A 19,549-nucleotide genomic window follows, 5' to 3' on the forward strand; every position below is an offset into this window, starting at 1 on the left:
TCCATTGGGCCTTGAAGAACCCGTTTTCAATGGAGTCCTGGGGAGAAAAGCTCCAAAACAGAAAATAGATATACATTAACATTTGATAGTAATTTCTAGATACATTGAAGTAGCAAAACATAATGTCATTATAATTTAGACAGTAAAAGCATTGGTACATGCAATTGAAGGAACATAATGCAAAACATGAATGCAGATTAATGAACAATCATAGAAGGTGAATAAGGTAGATTATGGTATTTAAGGGCATTTAGTAGAGTTGGTTATGAGGGGTGGGAGCAAGAGCATTCCCATTGAGATGCTAGATGTAAGAAAAGTGACTTCTTGAAGGTAGAGTGGTTAGAGGTAATGCGGATGTTAGGTGGTAGAGAGTTCCAGAGGCTGAAGGAAAGGAGGTTCTTGCCTGGGGGATGAGTGGGTTTGTGCACTTCTAGTAAATTTTGATTATTAGACCTTAGCACTCTATTTGGTAGGTGCATTTTAAGGGCAGAAGCAAGGGAGGGACAGTTGGAGGGGTTTAGGATTAGCTTGTGGGCTAGAGTTAGTTGAGTGTAAGTAAGATAGTTGGGAAGTTCTAACCATTTTAGTTTATGGAGGGAGAGACAATGGTGAGTGGAAGACCTTTGAGCGGTGGCGAATTTAGCAATTTTATTATAGCATGAAGTGAGCTGTTTTTTTAATGAGGACTGAAGATTAGTAAGTAGTGGGGCACCATATAGAAGGGAGGGGATAAGAAAGGAAGTAGCTAGAGTGGTTTTAGTGGTGGATGTAAGGTAGGCATTTTGTCTATACAGCATGCCAATTTTTTGATGTGTCTTTTTGATGTTTTTTTGTAGGTGGGAATTGAATTTTAGTTGGTTGTCGATCTGAACCCCGAGTAGTTTGGTGTCTGATACTATTTCGAGAAGTTATTTTGACTGGTAATTAAGAATGAGTTCATGTTGGGGAGTGAGTTGGGAGGGGGAAAATAACATTAATTTGGTTTTGGTGGCATTAAGAGCTAGATGATTGCTAAGCATCCATTGCTCTGTGGAAGAAAAGGCGTCTTGAGTAAGTTTTTGTAGAGTGGGGATAGAAGTGGCAGAGCAGATGATAGTAGAATCATCAGCATATTGGATGATGCTGGAGAAAGGGATAGCTTTGTGGAAGTCATTAATAAAGATATTGAAGAGTAGAGGACCCAGTATAGAGCCTTGTGGAACTCCGGTAGGGGTAGTTAGGAAGGAGGAAGTTGCTTTTTTCCACTTTACAGCTTGATTTCTGTTGGAAAGATAGCTAGAGAACCAGTTCAAAGAGGAGGAGGATAGGTAGAGTTTGGAGAGTTTAGTTAAGAGCAGGCTGTGAGAGATAGTATTGAAAGCTTTAGAAAGATCAAGGAGTATGGTGGAAACGATTTGTCCTGAGTCACGGGCTTTATTGATGATTTCAAGGAAGGAGAGAAGGGCAGTCATGGTGCTATGATTAGGTCTGAAACTGTGTTGTGTGGGGGTGATAAGATTGTTGTCTAGGAGATGAGGGAGGAGTTGGAGTTGTACACCTTTTTCAAGGATTTTTGCAATGGGGGACAGGATGGCTATGGGACGGAAATTAGTAATGCTGTTATTGTTACCACCTTTGTGTAATGGTATGATATATGCTTGTTTCCAGATTTGGGGAACTGAGCCTTCTTGAAGGGAGCGGTTAATTAAGATGCTGATGGGGTAGGCAAGACTTTCTGCAGCGATGCCAAGAAAGTAAGAAGGGATATTATCAGGAGCATTGGTACATGGTTTCAATTTCTGAAGGAGTTTCTAAATGGTAGCAGTAGGAATGGGATTTAAAGTGAAGAGAGTGCAGTCATGTGGTGTTGAATTTTGGGGTGGTATAGATGAGGATGGAATTTGAGTAGAAAGGGGTATAGTGGGATTAGTGGGTGTAGAGTAGGGTGTGGATGAAGAGATACTGGGGGTGGGTGAAGGGGTATTAGATGAAGGGGAAGAAATAGAGAAAGAGGAGGTTAGTTTGGAAATAGAGTCAATAAAGAAGGAATTGAATTGGGTGGCTAAATCTAGTTCTGGAGCATTTGGATCTGGGTTTGGAGTATCTGGTTTACTGGGGTGGAGGAGAGTGGAGATTCCTTTCCAGAATTTTTGAGGGTTGTTTTTGTTTTGGTTTTGGAGTGTAGAGTAGTAATTTTGTCTATCAGAAGAGATGTGTTTCTTAACTTTATTGCGGAGCATTTTGTATTCGTTAAGGAGTGGGGTTGCCTTATGTTTTTGGTAGCGTGCCCATGCTTTGTCTCTTTGTCTCATGGTAGAAAGAGTAGTTTTAGATAGCCAAGGTTCATGTCCTATTCTAGTACATAAAATGCATTATAGCCATTTTGTTACTGTCATAAAAGCAAGATGAGAAAATAAAGATGAAGCTGGAACTTTATTACACAAACATAAACATACTCAACATACAGACAGGCTGTTGCCTGTGTTTGGTTTTAACAATGCAGCTGTGTGTTATTGCGATTTTATGTAGTTATGTTATCTTATGATCTCTTTCTCTTTCAGACAAACTAAAATTGGCATTTGCCCACTCTTAGCAGAACTTATATAATGTAGGGTGGTCAGCATTTAATGTATGGCTAATTCGGTGGCTTGCATTTTTGTGTTTTTTAGTGTGCAACTTTTGACAGTAGAAAAATGAGTGGGAATAACTCCTATTTATTGAACTGGATGGCTGAAGAAGGATATAATTATTTGGAATTTGTGCCCCAGATAATGCCTATAAACCTACACGTTATACGTATTATTTTAACAGTAAACTGTGAACATATTTCAAACCAAAGAATTGCTGGACATTTTCTGGCACATATTCTCCTCAATTACTTTGTGAACACATATAACCTACTCTCTACCTGTCATCTACAGCAAAAATGTCACCAATATCAATGGCAAGTTGCCTGTGTATTTTATTAAGAGAATCATATCATGAAAAGTTAATAATAAAGCTATCCACCCCATATAATGGACATAATTTCTGCAGTGCTCTGGCCTATTTATTTATCTGTGTACATTTGTTTGTTTATTGGAGTAGTGCACTAATCGCAATGGGACAATTTCATCCACAGCTCAGGTGAGTCAATCAAAACAAATTCAGAGCAAACAGACAAAGATATTATTAGTAACTGAATTATGCAATTTTGTGTTAACACTATATAAAATATGTGCAAACAGAAAGCGATACATAATGAGTCCCAGCTTCAGACAATATGTTGAGTAACAAAGGTGTAAAGAAGGTCGGCCTGACATATGGTGAAAGGGGAGAGTTGTGAAGAGAGTGACAGGTTTGAAGAAAAATGTTGTAAGAGGATACCTTGTTGGATGGAAGGTGTGAGAGAAATTAGGTAATGTGTCCTGCCAGTGACTACCTACCCTGGGCTTGTTGGAGAAGGTAAGATTTCAATTACGGTCACAAGCTGGAATAATAGAAGTCTTTTAGGTAGGAGGAAGACAGCCCCAAAGATTAGGAAGGAGAAGTATAGTTTGTGCAATTCTGTTTTTTTGAGGCTTGTAGGATGGGTCCTGAGAGGTTATGCTATCCCAGATTCTATGGGGGGGGGGGGGTTGGTGGCAAGTTTGTTAGTAGGGAGAAAGTGTTACTAGACTTATTAGTTTAAATAAAAGTGGGAGTAGTAAAATGTTTTTTTTTTTTTTTTTTATGTCTGGGATTTGCCCATGTGCCTATCAAAGAGGATAGCATCCAGTCCACCACGAGGGTGCTTTTTCTCTTGCTGGTACCCTGGCAATGACAGCATCTTTCAATTTATAAACCTAACCACCACCCTGGTGATGATGTGAGAATTAATATCACTACAAGGGCCACCTACCCTCCTCAGTCTGTGCGTGCATGCTCTTCCACAATTGCTGACAGGCGCTACCATCACTGTTTGGGTGGCCATGCCAAAGTCCTTTTTACCTAGCCTCTACACCCAGATGAGCTTCCATCCTTCAGTGAAGCCCTATCAGTGAACCATAAACCTGGTGAGAACCACTGTCCCTTCCCTCTGGAATGGTCACACTCATCCTCCCTGGCTGAACCTTTAAGCTCTCAAATGTCCAATCAAACTCGGGCCTCCTGGGCTATAATCAGGGCTTTATTCCTCTACACCACTGGTGCATGATAAGTCAGTCCTTTGTCTGATTTAGCTTTTGTGAAAGTAAGACATCAGTGTTCACGAGATGAGAAGTTTGTGAAGAAACAACATATTTTATTTGAGATGGTCTAGAGGGTGGATGTATTTCTGCTTGAGACTATTACAAATAACAGAATACCATATTTAAGCATAAGTACTATCTTACCTATTGCACATCTTGCTGGTGTGGATAAGAATGAAGAGATTTTAGTGGCTCAAGCAGAGTGCCAGTTTTGTTTCTTATTTTTGCTATGTGAGTTTGAAAGTTCAGTAAGTAGTCAAACCATCTGCATAGAGAGTTCAAAATTGCTGACATCTTAGTGAAGTTGTTGTTAAGATCTTTAATCTGAAAGGAAATTGATAATATTTTGAGGTTTTGCTGATTTCCAGAGAGAATTGTTTTTTTTGTTTTTTGTTTTTTTTTATTGTTTTTGTAGAGTTGAGAAGAAGTTTGTATTGCTTAACCATCTGCTTAGGAAGTAAAGGTAATTTTCAAGTTGTGTTTGTATTTCATGATGAGATGGTCTGGATATCTAGATGACCAGATTATCTGCATATAAAATTAAGAGGAGCTGTGGGAGGTTATATAAGAATTTATTAATGAAAACTAAAAAGGTAAGATTGGCGCCATGTAGGAGTCCTTTGTTTAGATGGACTTTGATAGAGATGGACGAGTTTATTTTAACTTTGAAGTGTCTATTGGTTAGTAATTACTGAAACAAAGAGGGGGCCTCAGTACTAATTTCAATTTCAGTCAAGTTATTTGGCAGTAGATGGTGATCAACCAGATTGAAAGCCTTGATGAAATTTACTGAAAGGGTGCCTACGAGGCTGCCTCTTTCCATGTTTAGAAAAATGTAGTCAATATAGATTCACTGAGCAGTCATAGTGCCATGGTCTGGCCAGAACCCTTGCTTCTTTAAGGAGAGAAGATGACATGTAATTAGCAAGTTGTATTTAAATGATCTTTTAAAGTATTTTGTCAAGTGTGGACAAGATGGAAATTGAGTGAAACTGGGAAGCATTTTTGGGTTGGGATTACTTTGGAAGAGGCTTGTCCAAGGCAGTTTTCTAAATGTTGGGCATAACATTTTGGTTTTACAAAAGCTGTAGATGTGAAGTGAGGGATGGTGAGGGGTTGTCTGCAGTAGAATATGAACTACAGGTTTAGACTATCTGCCACAGGGAAATTTGTTCCAGAAGGGGGTCAATATATTTTGCTTTTATATGTTTAAAGTAAAATGGTAGAATGCATGGTTTAGGTAGAAGTTAATTGGGTTGATCTGAGGTAGGTTCTTGACTTCACAAATGAAGTATTTGGCCTTTTGAGCATTGAATGGTATTTGGGCTAGTAGTGTCGTGAGGGGTTCTATGTCCAGCAATAATGTTTACTTCTTTCTAAAATTATTCAGGTTTGCCTAAAAGGAGAATTATTTCAATATGAAAGCATTATGCCTTTGCATGCCTTGTTTGGAGAGTTGACATAGTTTATTGATATGTATCTTAAAGACTGCACTAGGGTGTTGTTTCCAAATGAGCCAGGCTTCATCACTTAGGTTTAGCATGTGTCTTACGTCTTTTGTAAGCCAGTGATTTTTATTGTGTTTGAGTAATCTTTTACTAAGGGGGAAGAAGATATCCTGAAGATGGATGAGAGCATGATTTAGGGCTTTGTTCACAGAGTTGGGGGCCTGATAAGAGGATGGGGCAGTCTACTCTATGGAGGAGAAGTGAGATTTGACTTTGGCAATGTTGGCTGAAGATTTTGGTGTGAATAAGATTAGTCTGGGAGGGTGTTTAAAGTATGTTCATGGTTACGAATATGATGATAGAGATCAATAACAAATGGGGTTAGAATACATATTGAGGAGACAATGAAGGTATTGTTGGTGACTTTCAATGGGAAAGTAGTGGTTGGATCATGGGTTGTGTCTCATGGGTTCAGTAATTAGCTGCATAACACCCAGGTCTGCAAGAACGTCTGAGATGTATTTGAAGCACTGTCATAGGTAAATTAAGATTAAAATCCTATGTTTGGGGGAGGCAGTTAGAATTCTGAAAACAAAGGACTGAAATTTATTAAGTGGGATAGAAGGTACGCAACAGCTATGATGAAAAATTTATTATGATAGAAGGGAAGAAGTGGGATTGTAATCAGGGGTGATATTTGCAATCATGTGATGGTTAAGATCTTGTTTTTGTACAGGATTGATGTACTGCTCTCATTCTGTTGCCAGGCTTTGTGATGAATGAGCTATTATAGTCTGGGAAAAGGTGCTAAAAATTTTGTGAGTTGTATTTTAAACATGATTGAGTAATAGCAACAATGTCTGGAGAGGAAAGCACTTATTGGACCAATTATTTTTTTATTCCTCCATAGGACCAAGCCTGATGGCTCCTCTACCTGCATACAATAGACAGTCGTGGGAACTGGGAATCCCCAGGGAGGAATCGTATGTCCAATTTGTTCCTGCATGGGAATCTCAAATCAGTTCATGCACACTGCAGTAAAACTCAGATGATAGGTAGGGAGGCCTCACCTCTCTTGCAGTGGACCCCCATCCTGAACTCCATTATGTGCTGCTGTCTGAGGGGATGCTTGCCTGTGCACACTGTAAGTCTTGTATTTTCACAGAAGACATTGTATCTTATAGTACTTCACCTGTTGGGTGAACATCTAGTGCTCGTGGTAGGTGTCATCCATGTGGTGAGCCAGAACTACCCCCCCACACACACACACACCAAGGATGAGTGAGCTGGCAACAGCTGCTCACTCCCATTCTCTCCAGCCAGCTCCTACAGGTACTCACATTGCCATGCAAAGGGATGCCTGTGACATTGTCAGGGTTTTATTCCTCTATGCCACGGTGGTGACATTAATTGATCAAGTTTGTTTTTGACACTTTTATTATTTAGTGGGTCATACGTAACAGAGGGTATGTCAGAGTAATTCCTTTAGAAGATGGAGATGGGCTGGGCCAAGGGTAGTTTCAATATTTCCTCTTAATAGTAGAATGATTACTGGAGAGATCTTGGAGTAAAATTAAAGGATAATTATAATGTGGTTCTGCTACAAGCACTCAAGTCCCATCCACTCACAAACTACTCTCTCAAAGTCAGGGTTTTGAGCACCTTGTAGCTCTTGTAGGCTGCTGCTCACCCTCAAACTAAAATGTGAGCTCAACCAAGCAGCTGCTGAACCTTATCCAAACTAATTATTACAGAGGTAAATGTGTCACCCATGGAGAGGGAGCATAAGGGGTGTGAGTGTAGATTTTGGCAGTGACTGGGAAGGGGATTTAGGTTTAGGGAACAAGAGGAGAGGTTAAGGTTTATGGAGGGAAGTTTTAGGGTTATTAAACAGGAAGGGATTTTTAGGATGAGGGAGCTGTCAGGGAATTTAGGTTTAAGGAAGAGGGTTGAAGTTTTACGTTTAGGGAGCGATGGGGGGACTTTAGGGTTAGGGAGGGGGAGTGGTGTTTTAATGTAAGGGAAGAAGGACTGGGTTTGGGAACTATGTGGGAGTTTTAAGGTTAGAGTGAGGGCTGTCATAAGACTATACAGTTTTATAGAGCTGGGTGTTGGGTGGGGCTAAACAGTTAGAGGGATTTAGGTGAGCCGGAGTTAAAACACTCATGTTTTTGAGCAAATGGCATTGAGCAAGTCTATTGTGAGCTACTAGTATGTGAGCACCTGCAGATGAGCCATGTGATGGGTTAGATGAGTTAATAATGATGAAGTACTCTGAACTCACAAGTGGTTTAGTAGTGGAGAGACTAGGGTTTGTGGAAAGAAAAGAAGTGTTTGAGGTTATAATCTTTGTGAGACTTTGTAAGGGGAGTGAGCAAATGAGTTTGTGAAGGTATGGTGTGTGGAGATGAGTGGAGTGAGAAGAAGAGTGAGAAAAGAAGAGGAACAGGTAATGGGAGAAGGGATGAAGTTGCTTGTAGAATGGATGAGGGGGTAAGACGCTGGACTATAATAACAATGGTGGATAAAAATAAGGGAAATAAAGATTAGAGTGATGAGGAGTTGAGTAATTTGAGTAACTGCAATATCAAAAGATAGGAGGAAGTGTCATGGGTTGAAATAACAATGAGGGCATTGAAAATTTGAAGTAAAGTGCTAGGCAAGGGGAAAATTAGTAGGAAGGCGAGCAATGGAAGGGATGGCGATGATTAATAGCTGGGGTAGAAATGGTGCTCAGGTGGTGTGCAGGAAGATTTATGTCGTAGTAGTGCTGCCTCATGGAATAGCTGTTATATGTGGCCTTGCAAATAAGATAGGAAAACCAGAATGATATTCTTTTGATTGCGGTTGAGAGAGATTTGTGTTACACAGGGAAAGAGTTATTTGATGATAATGGACAAAGTGATTAGGTATATGATGGAAGATATGCTGTTGCATGTAAGCTGATGGGTGAAGAATAATGCTTACAAGTTTATGATCTCAGGGACTGTCAGGGATGGGGGTGGGAGGGGAATGAAGTGAGCTGATAATCAGCAGGTGAGATAGCCAATCAGTGTGTGCATGTGAAGTGAGGTTGTACAGGCTGAAGCTCAACCCTCCACACAGTCCATAAGACTGAAATGAGAAACTGAAACAGGGTAAGTAAATCTTTGTGGTTAGACCAATTCCAAAACAACGTATGTGTATGAAAGACAAAATGCAACTTAGTTTGGCTCATTCTATAGAGTTGTAGTCTCTGAAGTTCATTCACCTGCTGTGGAGCACACTAAACTGAAAGCCACAAGGGTTGACAGCCAGGATGCTTTGCAGAGGACTCCCTTTGCAAGTGAGTAGATTTAGTAACATTAAAAGTAGAATGTAATAGCTACATGGAAGTGAGAAAGACACTAATGATAAACAGAATAATAGGGGGGATTATCTGATCAATGGAAGATATTATGTTAAGCTAAGAGTGCCCTATGGAAATAACTATGCTCAGCAAATCTGCTGGACTGCAGAGACATTTAGAGGTATGCAAAAAAAAACTAAGGAGAAAATATTCAGCTAAAGGTAAGCAAAGATACATTTTGCATAAAGGGTGAATGATATGGAATGTACTGCCTAATGAAGTTGGGGAAATTTGTCTGTTCTGGAATTTAACAGATGATAATACTGGTTTATAAAGAAAGCTATCATCAAAAACTGCACAGCACGAGGAGAAGAATTACAACGTGTGAAACATGGTCAAGCCGTTGCCACCAGGGTCAGATTTCCAATATTAGTTACTGGCAAACTGGATTTTAGGAAAGGGCTCAAAAGCTAGTTTGCTAGGTCAAGAGGGAAGGACTAAAACTGAAAGGTTAGTTTTCCTTTAATGGTGTGAAGGCAGGGGACTCTATTTACCTTTGTCAGCTTCCTGGAAGAAGTTGTCAGTTCTTATGTCATGTCAGACATCATTTTACATCTTTGTCCAGGATAGGAATTCATTTTTCCCATAGCAAATGGCATGACAGTCACAACAATAGAGAGTCAAGATGGCTCGTCACATGATGTACACTGTTAAGAACCTAAATGGCGAACACTAGTAGACTGCCAGAAGAAACATGATTTCTTTCGAGGGAAGCACTTACTTGATAAGGTATTACAGCAAAATACCTGTAAAAATGTAACCTCCTGGATGAAGTAGGCCATCAGCCAGAGACAGAGGATTCTAGTGAAGACTTAGTGGGTTGGTAATGGTGACTTAGTGGGTCGGGAATGGCACAAAGAATAGGATGCCTAAGGGAGAGGAAAAAATAGCTTAAAAATTAAAGATTTGTATAGCATGACAGTAATGACGGTTATATGCAATTCAAAAGGGATTAAGCCAAAAATAAAGAGAGTCCTGAAATACAAAATAACATGGGTGTTCTGGGGCTGCACTACATGACACATAAACAAATTATGCTTTCTTGTTTCACAAACTGCCAAAAAACAAGTGCCCAAAATGGCATTTTGCCATCTCAATCCCAATGAATTCAGAGAACTCCAGAAACATTAGAAAGGATGACTCCTGTACCATGTATATGGAGCTACTTTAAAGACACCTGTTGCTTGCACATTACAACTTTACAATATCACAGCCTCGGGGAAGAAAATACCTATGTATTTTATGTTCTCTAAGCTAGTTAGTGCAGCTTTATGTTGCACTATATAAGTAGTGAGGGGGTCAAGGGCTTGATCATCCCTGCAAAAACAAACCTCCTAGAAGTGAATGGGACTAATTTCTTTAAAATTATGCAAAGTGATGTTTGTCTATATGTCCCATAACCATTTTAAAATTCTATAACATATGATGAGTAATATGGGATGATACTAGCTTAGATAACTAGGCAGCTCTAGGGTAGAGCCAACTTCCAGGAAAGCACTAGGGGCAAAATTGGTAAAGAGATACAAGAAGGTATGTAGAATATTTTAATAATGACTCCCTGATATATGACAGCAACTACCATGCGACACGTTGCACTTACTGCTGTCATCAGACAAGTCTGCCTAATTTATGTATAGCTAAAATGATGAAGCACATTCGCAGCATGTTCAGTAAATTATGCACGTAAGATAAGCAGCTCTTCATTTCTAAGCCACTTCAGTCACTGGCACGACCCCATGTTCACGTAAGTGTGTGTCTTTCGGCTTTTCTCGGTTAGGGGTCGCCACAGCGGAACTCCGGTCTGCTAATGATCGGCAGTAGATTTTTACGTGCTGGCTTGCCGGGCCTAACGCACAACCTTCAACGAAGGAACGCCCATTCACGCATGTCGCCGCACAGAAGACGCTCTAACTGAGAATCGAACGGGCAACGTCTAACTGTGACGTAAGTAATAACATAAAAGAAGGATCACTCATTGATGTGCTACACCGAGACAAATGGGACTTGTTAACTATGGGTGGTTACTGTGTTACAGTGGCTACTTGCAGATAGCTAGCTATAATCTTTTGGCTAAGATATCTTCTAAGCTGAGCTGCTAACCTAATGTGTCTATGACAACAGATTTAGCAGCATGCTGTTTACAAATGTCATTGACTTCAGTGGAGCACAGCCCTGAATTCAGCATGCTAAACTGTTGGTGCATTCTAAAATAAGAGATCATGTCAGTGATAATACAGGCAGAGAAGGGGCAAGTTATAAGTCATCGGTGTATTATTTGTCGCCCGAGCACAAAGTAGTCAGTGTATTATCTGTCACCTGAGCACAAGGCACCATATCATTTTAACACTGCCTGAATGGCAGTCCAAGGATGTGGTTATTCTCAACAAATATGAAGTTGTCAAGGCCTATTTAGTTGAGACTGATACACTGAATGGAATTCTGATAAAAGTGTTTTATATGCAGGCAAAGCCTTACCACATCCCCCTCAATAAACTCCTACCTTGCTAACTAATATAGCTACCTCCATGGTCACCAAACCTTGCAGTAAAGTTATAAACAGTTAATTGAAGCCTGCTTGGTTTATCAGTCTTGAATGAAGAAGCTTTGGTGAAGCCAACTGTGATTAAATGAATGAATACCCCTCATAATGACAGCAATATCTTCAGCACAACTGCAGCAAAAATCCAGCATTACAACAGTTTTCCTTCAGATTCTTTTGACACACACCAAGTAAATGCAGTAGTATTACAATGTTTCTTATGAGTCTTTGCCTTCACACACTGTGCGTGCCTGTGCTTTCTTCACTTCATTAACTATCATAATCACTCCATGTCCATTGCATGGCAGAGGATGAGACATATTTCTCCCATTGCAACAGCCATTAACGTAATCATACTGTATCATGCCCACCCCATTCCCTGCACCTTTCAGTGAAACCATAGTAAAATTTTCTCCAAAATAAAATACACATGCACCCATACCTTCTAGAAATAAATACTGTAAGCTAACATACTCAGTACAGAACATCATGCAGAAGTGCCCATTTATAGAAGTTACATATCTCCCTGACAGATTTGACAAATTAGCAGATATGAGCTGTGAAGCATTCAAATACAGAAAATTCACTGAAACAGCACTGGCAACACTCTCATCACAGATGCAGTCATCAAAGAACTGTCCAGCTCCTGTCATGCTTGTCCAATGACAGCCAAATCCATGATATGCTGAGTGGCTGCATTTTAATTTGTTAGCTAGGTAGGCAAGCTGGTTCAAGGACCCTCTTTCGTAATGAGCTGGGCCACGAGAGAATAACAATATAATACCTCAAACAGAGTGAATAAAACAAAATGAAAACTGAATACCTTCACATAGGTCCACATCATACAATCCAGATTTATACAGTTGGATTAGAGAAATTAAATTAAAATAGGGTACAGTAATAGAATTGCAATTGACATTAAGCAAAATAAGTGTAAAATAAAGTGTTCATATTGAAAAGTTGCACAAAGCTGAGTTTTCATATCGAAAAGTTATATCTACAGTATATACATGTACACAGAAACAATTTGTACATTTATATAACTTATTTTCAGACCACCGTTTTCATATTGAAATGTTGCATATATACTCTATGCAAGTAAGCATATACTCTACAAAAGAGTACTTAGTGTCCATACATACTGCATTAAATACAATATTTACAATTTGTGTAGAGCGGCTTGGGCTGCAGGGTTCTCATTAGAAGAGAGGTAGTGCAGTTTTTCAGGGCTGACAAGCAGATGGGGATGTAGCATTTACCCTGGTCTTGGAGACAGTGTTGTTTGAGACACTTTCCAAATAAAGTTAGGCTGCCAGTTTTCCTGTGTGATGTTATTCCAGCTTGCTGGAGCTATTTTGCTGAAGGATTTTTCACAAATTGCCAGCATGTATGATAGTCAGTGTAGTTGGGCATTGTCATGACTATGTACGGAGTAGCTGGGAGTTCTTTTATGAAGTATTGTACATAACTTGGAGAGTACTTTCACTGAACAAGTTGTGCATCAGTGACTTTCACAGAAATGTTCTGCCAGTTACAGGCATCCAGTCTGTTCTATGAAGAGTTAGGCAGTGGTGATTCCTATTACTAGAACGGCTGATGAATATAATAATTTTACTTTGTTACCTGAAGTGTGGAGGTGTTTTAAGGTATAGTTGTGCAGTAACTGGTAATGGATATGCAAGTCTGACTACACCTTGTCTTTTTCAGGAGTTAACAGGTAAGCTATGTTACTATGTTACAAAGTGCTTTGAGATGAGATGGGATTTTTCTGAAGTTTTCTGTGTGTGTGTGTGTGTGTGTGTGTGTGGATGGAAGGTGAGCTTTTGGTACAGTGATATTCTTAAATGTTGCTGCTATGCCTTGTAAGGCAAAGGAATACCTGCTGAGTGTTTGATTGTTAATGATTGGTTGAAGCTGATCTTTATGGGGTTCCAGACATATACCACTGCTAAAATGTGCATGTCGATTGACAGACTATTATCGGTGACTCAGTTCTAGACTGAACTGAAGACATTTTTGAAATATTTGCTTAGTATTTTGTAGACTTGAGGGTGTTGGTTATTACTGTGTCATCTGCATAAAGAATGCAGTTTATGTGATGGAGGTCCTATGGCAAGTCATGCATAAGTAGCAACAACAATAAGGGCCCTAGGATGTACCCTTGGTGTACTCCTTTAATGAATGTCCTTATAACTATATGTATGGTACCAGTGATGCCTTAATCTGACAGTTGCCTTAAAGAATTGCAGCAACAGGAAGAAGTGTAACGTCATAAGTCTAGTAAGATCTTGTGATACTGCGCTTAGCATCAAGAAATGGTAGACTAGGTAGGCCTCTTAATCATCATTTCTGGTTTGAATATTTGCTTTTTTATGGTACTGAAGTAAGAGAAAGAAACATGGTAATTTTTTTCTGCTATTTGCATGCCTGCAGATTCACCATTTATTTAAGAAAACGGCAGACCTGTATGAAACACCTGCATACAAATCACTAGAGCTTTCCCACCTACTTTGAGACATTGGTTTCTCATGCACTGTGGTTATTCTCTGTTTCCTGCTCTCCATAAGCCTTCTCACTGGAGCATAAACTGTTTAGCATGCAGGATATATATAGATTATGCCCCTGAGGCAAAATGATTTTCTTCAGGGACAACTATTGGAGAAGCATTCCTTCTACCATCCCACAAGGAAGGAAAACTGGCTATTGGTGAGTCATTCTTTCACAACCTCCTCAGTCCCCTAGCTCCGCAGCAATGACTTCAGTGCAGCATTGCAGTACTCTCACGTTGCACCATGGTCTAAACTATTCACTCAGGTTTGCTTTGAAAGCATATGAACTACTATGGCCAGACTTAGTCAGACTACTTAGCAACCATAGAAACGTCAATACTAGATGCATTTTTCAAATAGAAAATGCTACAAATCAGAGATGCTTATAAGCTCACCATTCCTCAGTACTGAAATTGTTTACCCAATTAAAATAACTTTGCAAATTTGCTTAGGAAATAACATAAGATTCAGTAGTGCAGCAGAATCCTGAGCTGTATACCCTGATACCATCCACACTGCTTTTCTGCTCTGCTCACTTTCAAAGATAGCTGAATAGGAAAATAGTTAGCTTCCTCAAAAGAAGTAAGCATCCTTTGACGAGTTTGAGTTCCTTACCTAACTCTCCAGTTTTTCATGCATGAGCTAACACTGTAATAAACTGTGGTGTTGATGCTACATCAATACAACAGGATTATGCTCATTCTGTTGATAGCAGTTATATAGAGGTTCATAGGTGTATATGCAACCCAAATGTGACCCACAAATTTGATTAATATATATATATATCCGACATTTCTAATTGTTTCCAGCGTTACGCTTTTATTTGCTTCATTTCCAGTTCTCTAGCAGATTATGTGACCTCAGTGTCTGGCACTTACCTCATAGTCTCGTGTCTTGGCACGGCACCAGTCCAGCAACATCTGTTTTACATTACTTGGGTTCGTAAGACTTGTTGCTCGACTAACCTTCAATCTTGGAGCAGCTGCACCTGCAGAACTTGGTATAGAAGGGAGAAATGGTTAGACTAACAGAGGAGAAATAAAGTGTGAAAAAGTGAAGCTGACAGTCTAGCTTTATAAGGCAGTAAAACCCTTCTGAGGGGCATCTATTAGGGAGATGACTGAATACCTTGTGGATTATCACCCCTCAGGTGGAAGACATCTGTGGTCTGCTGTTCTATGGCCAAAGCCATCTCGGGGACTACAAGTAAAAGTGTGGGAGAAATGTAATTTTCAGTTAGAGCAGATGTCATACTACATATCAAGGACTATACCAGGCCTCAACATCAACCAGACCTGCTATAGACCCATGATGGGTAGGTTAGAGTGAAAACAAAAACAACATGCTTCTGGTGACAGACATGTTCAACAGCACCTGAAATGCACTGTCACACTAAGCTAGGTGGTACTACTCCTCTCTCCCTTGGATCCCACTGTACTAGTACATTAGCCAGTGCTTTTATTTATTAACCAGGTAAGTGGGCTTATGATACTTCAACTTTTTCAGCCCCTACAAAGGCACATAATGGACTTATACTATAATAACACTATGCATAGCAACATACAAATAATGCAAATTTACACAACAAAATAGAAAAAGTTACACCATAATACAGTTACATTCACATATAAATAGTCACAAAAAATTAATATTAAAACAGCAGGAATTACCTGGCCACAAGGGATATATTGGAGAGATGTAGCACAGAAATGCACCGTGTGAGTGTGAGAACTTAGAGCTTCCATAGCATCTCTCAACAAGAAATGTTATTCACCCATAGGCAACCAACTGAAAAAGGACCTGACCTGTGGCCAAAGATAGTGCTACAATCACACAAAACTATAATAAAACCAGGTCATTGCTGTGGGGTGCATTTGCAGCTTCAGGCCTACTACCCTCTGCTTGGGAATGAACTCTGTTGTTAGATGGCTCGCTTGCATTTGCTATACATGCACACTTTCCTCCTTAGACTGCTTACAAATATAGAAAATGAGCCATGAATGAGAATGATGAAAGGGAGCACCTTCAGATCCTTGTCCCAACTGCAACTGTTTCACTCCATGTCTCTATCATACTGTGCTATCATATCCATCTACCAAGGCCACAAGATGTGGTTTTGCTCTGTAGACATATCCTAAATGATGTGCCAGTGAGACATGGTGACAAGACAAGGAAGGGTGAATATGAGGCTTAATAACCTGCTGGTACCACTGACACAGATGATACATCTGATGGGTCCCTATCAGTTGATCAAGTTTTCAGAAACTCGAACTCCATATGGTCGAGACCATATGATCGAGTCTTTTAAAATTCAAAGCTTTTGAATGGAGATCGCGGTACAGCAAGGATCAGGAAATGTACCCTTTTCCTCACTGTAGTGCGATCTCGGAGTTGGTATATATAAAGATATATAATTCACAGGGGGTGTGGGGGGTGCAGCCCCCCACATGTAAAAAAATGTATTTTATTTTTTTAATGTTCAAGTTTTCAGAAACTCAATCTGATGGTCTGTTCGATACTTTTTTTAAGTTTCCAAAAGTTGATCATCTAACATAAACCCCATCTGACAGAACTATAGAAACTACTATACAAAATGAAAACAAAATTAATTATGAAACTAGAATTATTATCTGAAGGAAACAATGTTGCTGTCGGGGCAGGGAACTTAATGAATTATCTGTTTTATGATAACACAAAAATGGTGGTCTGTATTTCCTGCATTTCATAGTATTATAGTATCATAGGAAGCTACTAGTTTAATGGCCAGAGGGCCCTTACAAGCCTAGCAAATTTTTACCCTTGTTACCATGATCAGTACCTACTGTCCCTGTCCAAGATGGACACAGGTGGAACCCCTGGGGTGAGTTTACGGTTACCCATCCAATCATCCACATTGTGTTTGAAGAGGGCCAATGAGGTGCTCTGTTTGATGTGAAGTGGGAGTCTATTCCAAAGGTGTGGTAACCTCTGGGAGACAAATCTCTCCCTCCAGCAAGTTCTATTGATGTCACATACCAGGTTTAGCTCTTTAGAGTGAATAACCCTTGTGCCATTTGAATTGCGGATGTGCAGCATTTCCAATAAAACGGGGTCAGAGATCACCTTATATGCAAGGGAGAGATCACCTCTGAGTAGTCTGTATGAAACAGAATAAAGTGACAGTGATTTCAGCTGATCCACATAAGATAGTTGCTGAAGACCTTGAATTTTCTTTGTGAGGAACCTTTGTGGTCTCTCCAATTACTGCAGGTTCTTGGAAAGGTACATGCCAAAAGGAGAATTGTACTCAGTTATTGGCCTAATAAGTGAAGAGTACAGGGAGGTGATAACTTCTGTTTTCATGAGACAATGTCCTTCCTTATGAGGTAAGTCATATAGAATGTAGAGTGCCCTTCTTACAACTCTGGAGACATGGTGATCAAAGGCAAGGTTGCTGTCAACCTGAGTGCCCAGATCTCTCACCACTGAGTGCGTACTTAGTGTATTGTCATTGATGTGGTAATTTGCAGGAACATCCCTCTTGCTGAAAGGGATGACAATACATTTTGTAGTATTGAGTTTGAGGCCATGACTTTGGCACCAATCATTTGTTTGCATAAGACCTTCTTGAAGGATGTTGACATCGTTTGGAGACAGCAAACTTTGTCAGCCATAGTCCCTTGGTTTTAATTTGTACTTCTGAGAAATAGATTCCAAACAGTAGAGGTCCCAGGACTGATCCCTATAGAACACCACTGGTAATGGGTCTGCTGTTGGATGTGGATTCATCTATTTTGACTGTATAGGTTTTATCAGAGAGCCATTTCGCAACCCACCTTACGATATAAGGGTTGATGTCTACCTGGGATAGTTTGTCAATGATACCTGAGTGAAGGGTAGTACCAAATGCCTTGGCCAAGTCTAGGTAGGCTGTATGCACAGATTTCTCCTTGTCCAGGGCCCTTGTGACTGTCTCGAAGAAGTCCAGTCATATACAAACAGCATATGAATTGTTCAGAGTTGATTAACTTTCAGTATGTTGCTAAAACTTTAGTTTCATTTCTAGGAAAGAAGAAGGAGATAAGGGCAGCTGTTTATCTACATGTGACAAGCTGAGCAATAGGAGTGGCCTTATACTGTTCATTTCTGCTTCAGTAAATTCCCTAGTCAAATGTGCAGTTTGCTGCAGACTCAAAATGCTGTGCTACTGTCTGTAACTAATATGCTTTGCTGATGGTCTCTGAATCATATGAAAATTATTGATACAGAACTGCCTGAACCACAGAATGCTCTGTATCTCCCTCTGACTTTTGTTATGATTACAGTTGTTGCTGAAACACAGGGAGTCAGCAACGCTAAATGAACTCTGTCTTTATGTTAGAGCAGTCATCTTTAAATGTCCAGCTAGGCTAGCCTGCTGCCATGACAATAGAGGAGCTCTGGGTCTGGCATGTTGTGGACCTGAGAAAGGTCAGACAGAAAAACAAGACAGAAATACATGTGAGGCACTGCTGAGATGCAGTTTTGACTGACCCTAAGTATCTCATTTCCTAATCATGCTTGAAACTAGGATTAATGCAGACCCTCCCATCCTACAGCTGCTCTGATGGCAGTGGAGTAGAAGTCAGTGACATGGTAATATTTCTTTGTTCACACCTGTTCATCACTCCAAGGCTGGAAACCTGGTCAACAAAGAAACCATGGACTTAAAATGTAGGCAGATTAGTAGACATCTGATTTATTTCTTCCTGTTGTATTTATTTATTTAAAATTTCTTCGATCAAGACATACTTATGAAACTGTAGTGTTTTATTTGCAGAGACATCTTACAGAGAGCAGCAGAATGTAAAATATGGAGAACAGCAGCACACATCCAAAACATAACAGTGTGAATTCACTCCATGAGGCTGTGAAGTGAGACAGAGTGTGTGTGTGTGTGTGTGTGTGTGTGTGTGTGTATGTGTGTGTGTGTGTGTGTGTGTGTGTGTGTGTGTGTGTGTGCATGGATGAGTGGATTTTGTGTGTGTGTGTGTGTGTGTGTGTGTGTGTGTGTGTGTGTGTGTGTGTGTGTGTGTGTGTGTGTGTGTGTGTGTGTGTGTGTGTGTGTGTGTGTGTGTGTGTGTGTGTGTGTGTGTGTGTGTGTGTGTGTGTGTGTGCAGTGTGCATGGATGAGTGGATTTTGTGTGTGTGTGTGTGTGTGTGTGTGCAGTAGGCATGGATGAGTGGATTGTGTGTGTGTGTGTGTGTGTGTGTGTGTGTGTGTGTGTGTGTGTGTGTGTGTGTGTGTGCAGTATGCATGGATAAGTGGATTTTGTGTGTGTGTGTGTGTGTGTGTGTGTGTGTGTGTGTGTGTGTGTGTGTGTGTGTGTGCAGTAGGCATGGATGAGTGGATTGTGTGTGTGTGTGTGTGTGTGTGTGTGTGTGTGTGTGTGTGCAGTGTGCATGGATGAGTGGATTGT

General features: G+C 40.1%; 1 protein-coding gene across 4 annotated transcripts in view; it reads right to left on the reverse strand.

Annotated features, from left to right (window-relative positions):
• The window catches only part of SMTNL1 (smoothelin like 1), a 394,205-nt gene that overhangs the window by 202,760 nt on the left and 171,896 nt on the right, over positions 1-19,549 (reverse strand). For all 4 annotated transcript variants that reach the window (XM_044084113.1, XM_044084111.1, XM_044084110.1 and 1 more), the window contains exon 6: positions 14,990-15,107. In XM_044084113.1, the coding sequence (XP_043940048.1) occupies positions 14,990-15,107 (118 nt within the window). The remainder of the gene's footprint in view (positions 1-14,989; positions 15,108-19,549) is intronic.

The sequence above is a fragment of the Protopterus annectens genome, chromosome 9.part0, assembly GCF_019279795.1.
Source record: "Protopterus annectens isolate FY-2018-M chromosome 9.part0, PAN1.0, whole genome shotgun sequence".
NCBI lineage: Eukaryota > Metazoa > Chordata > Ceratodontiformes > Protopteridae > Protopterus > Protopterus annectens.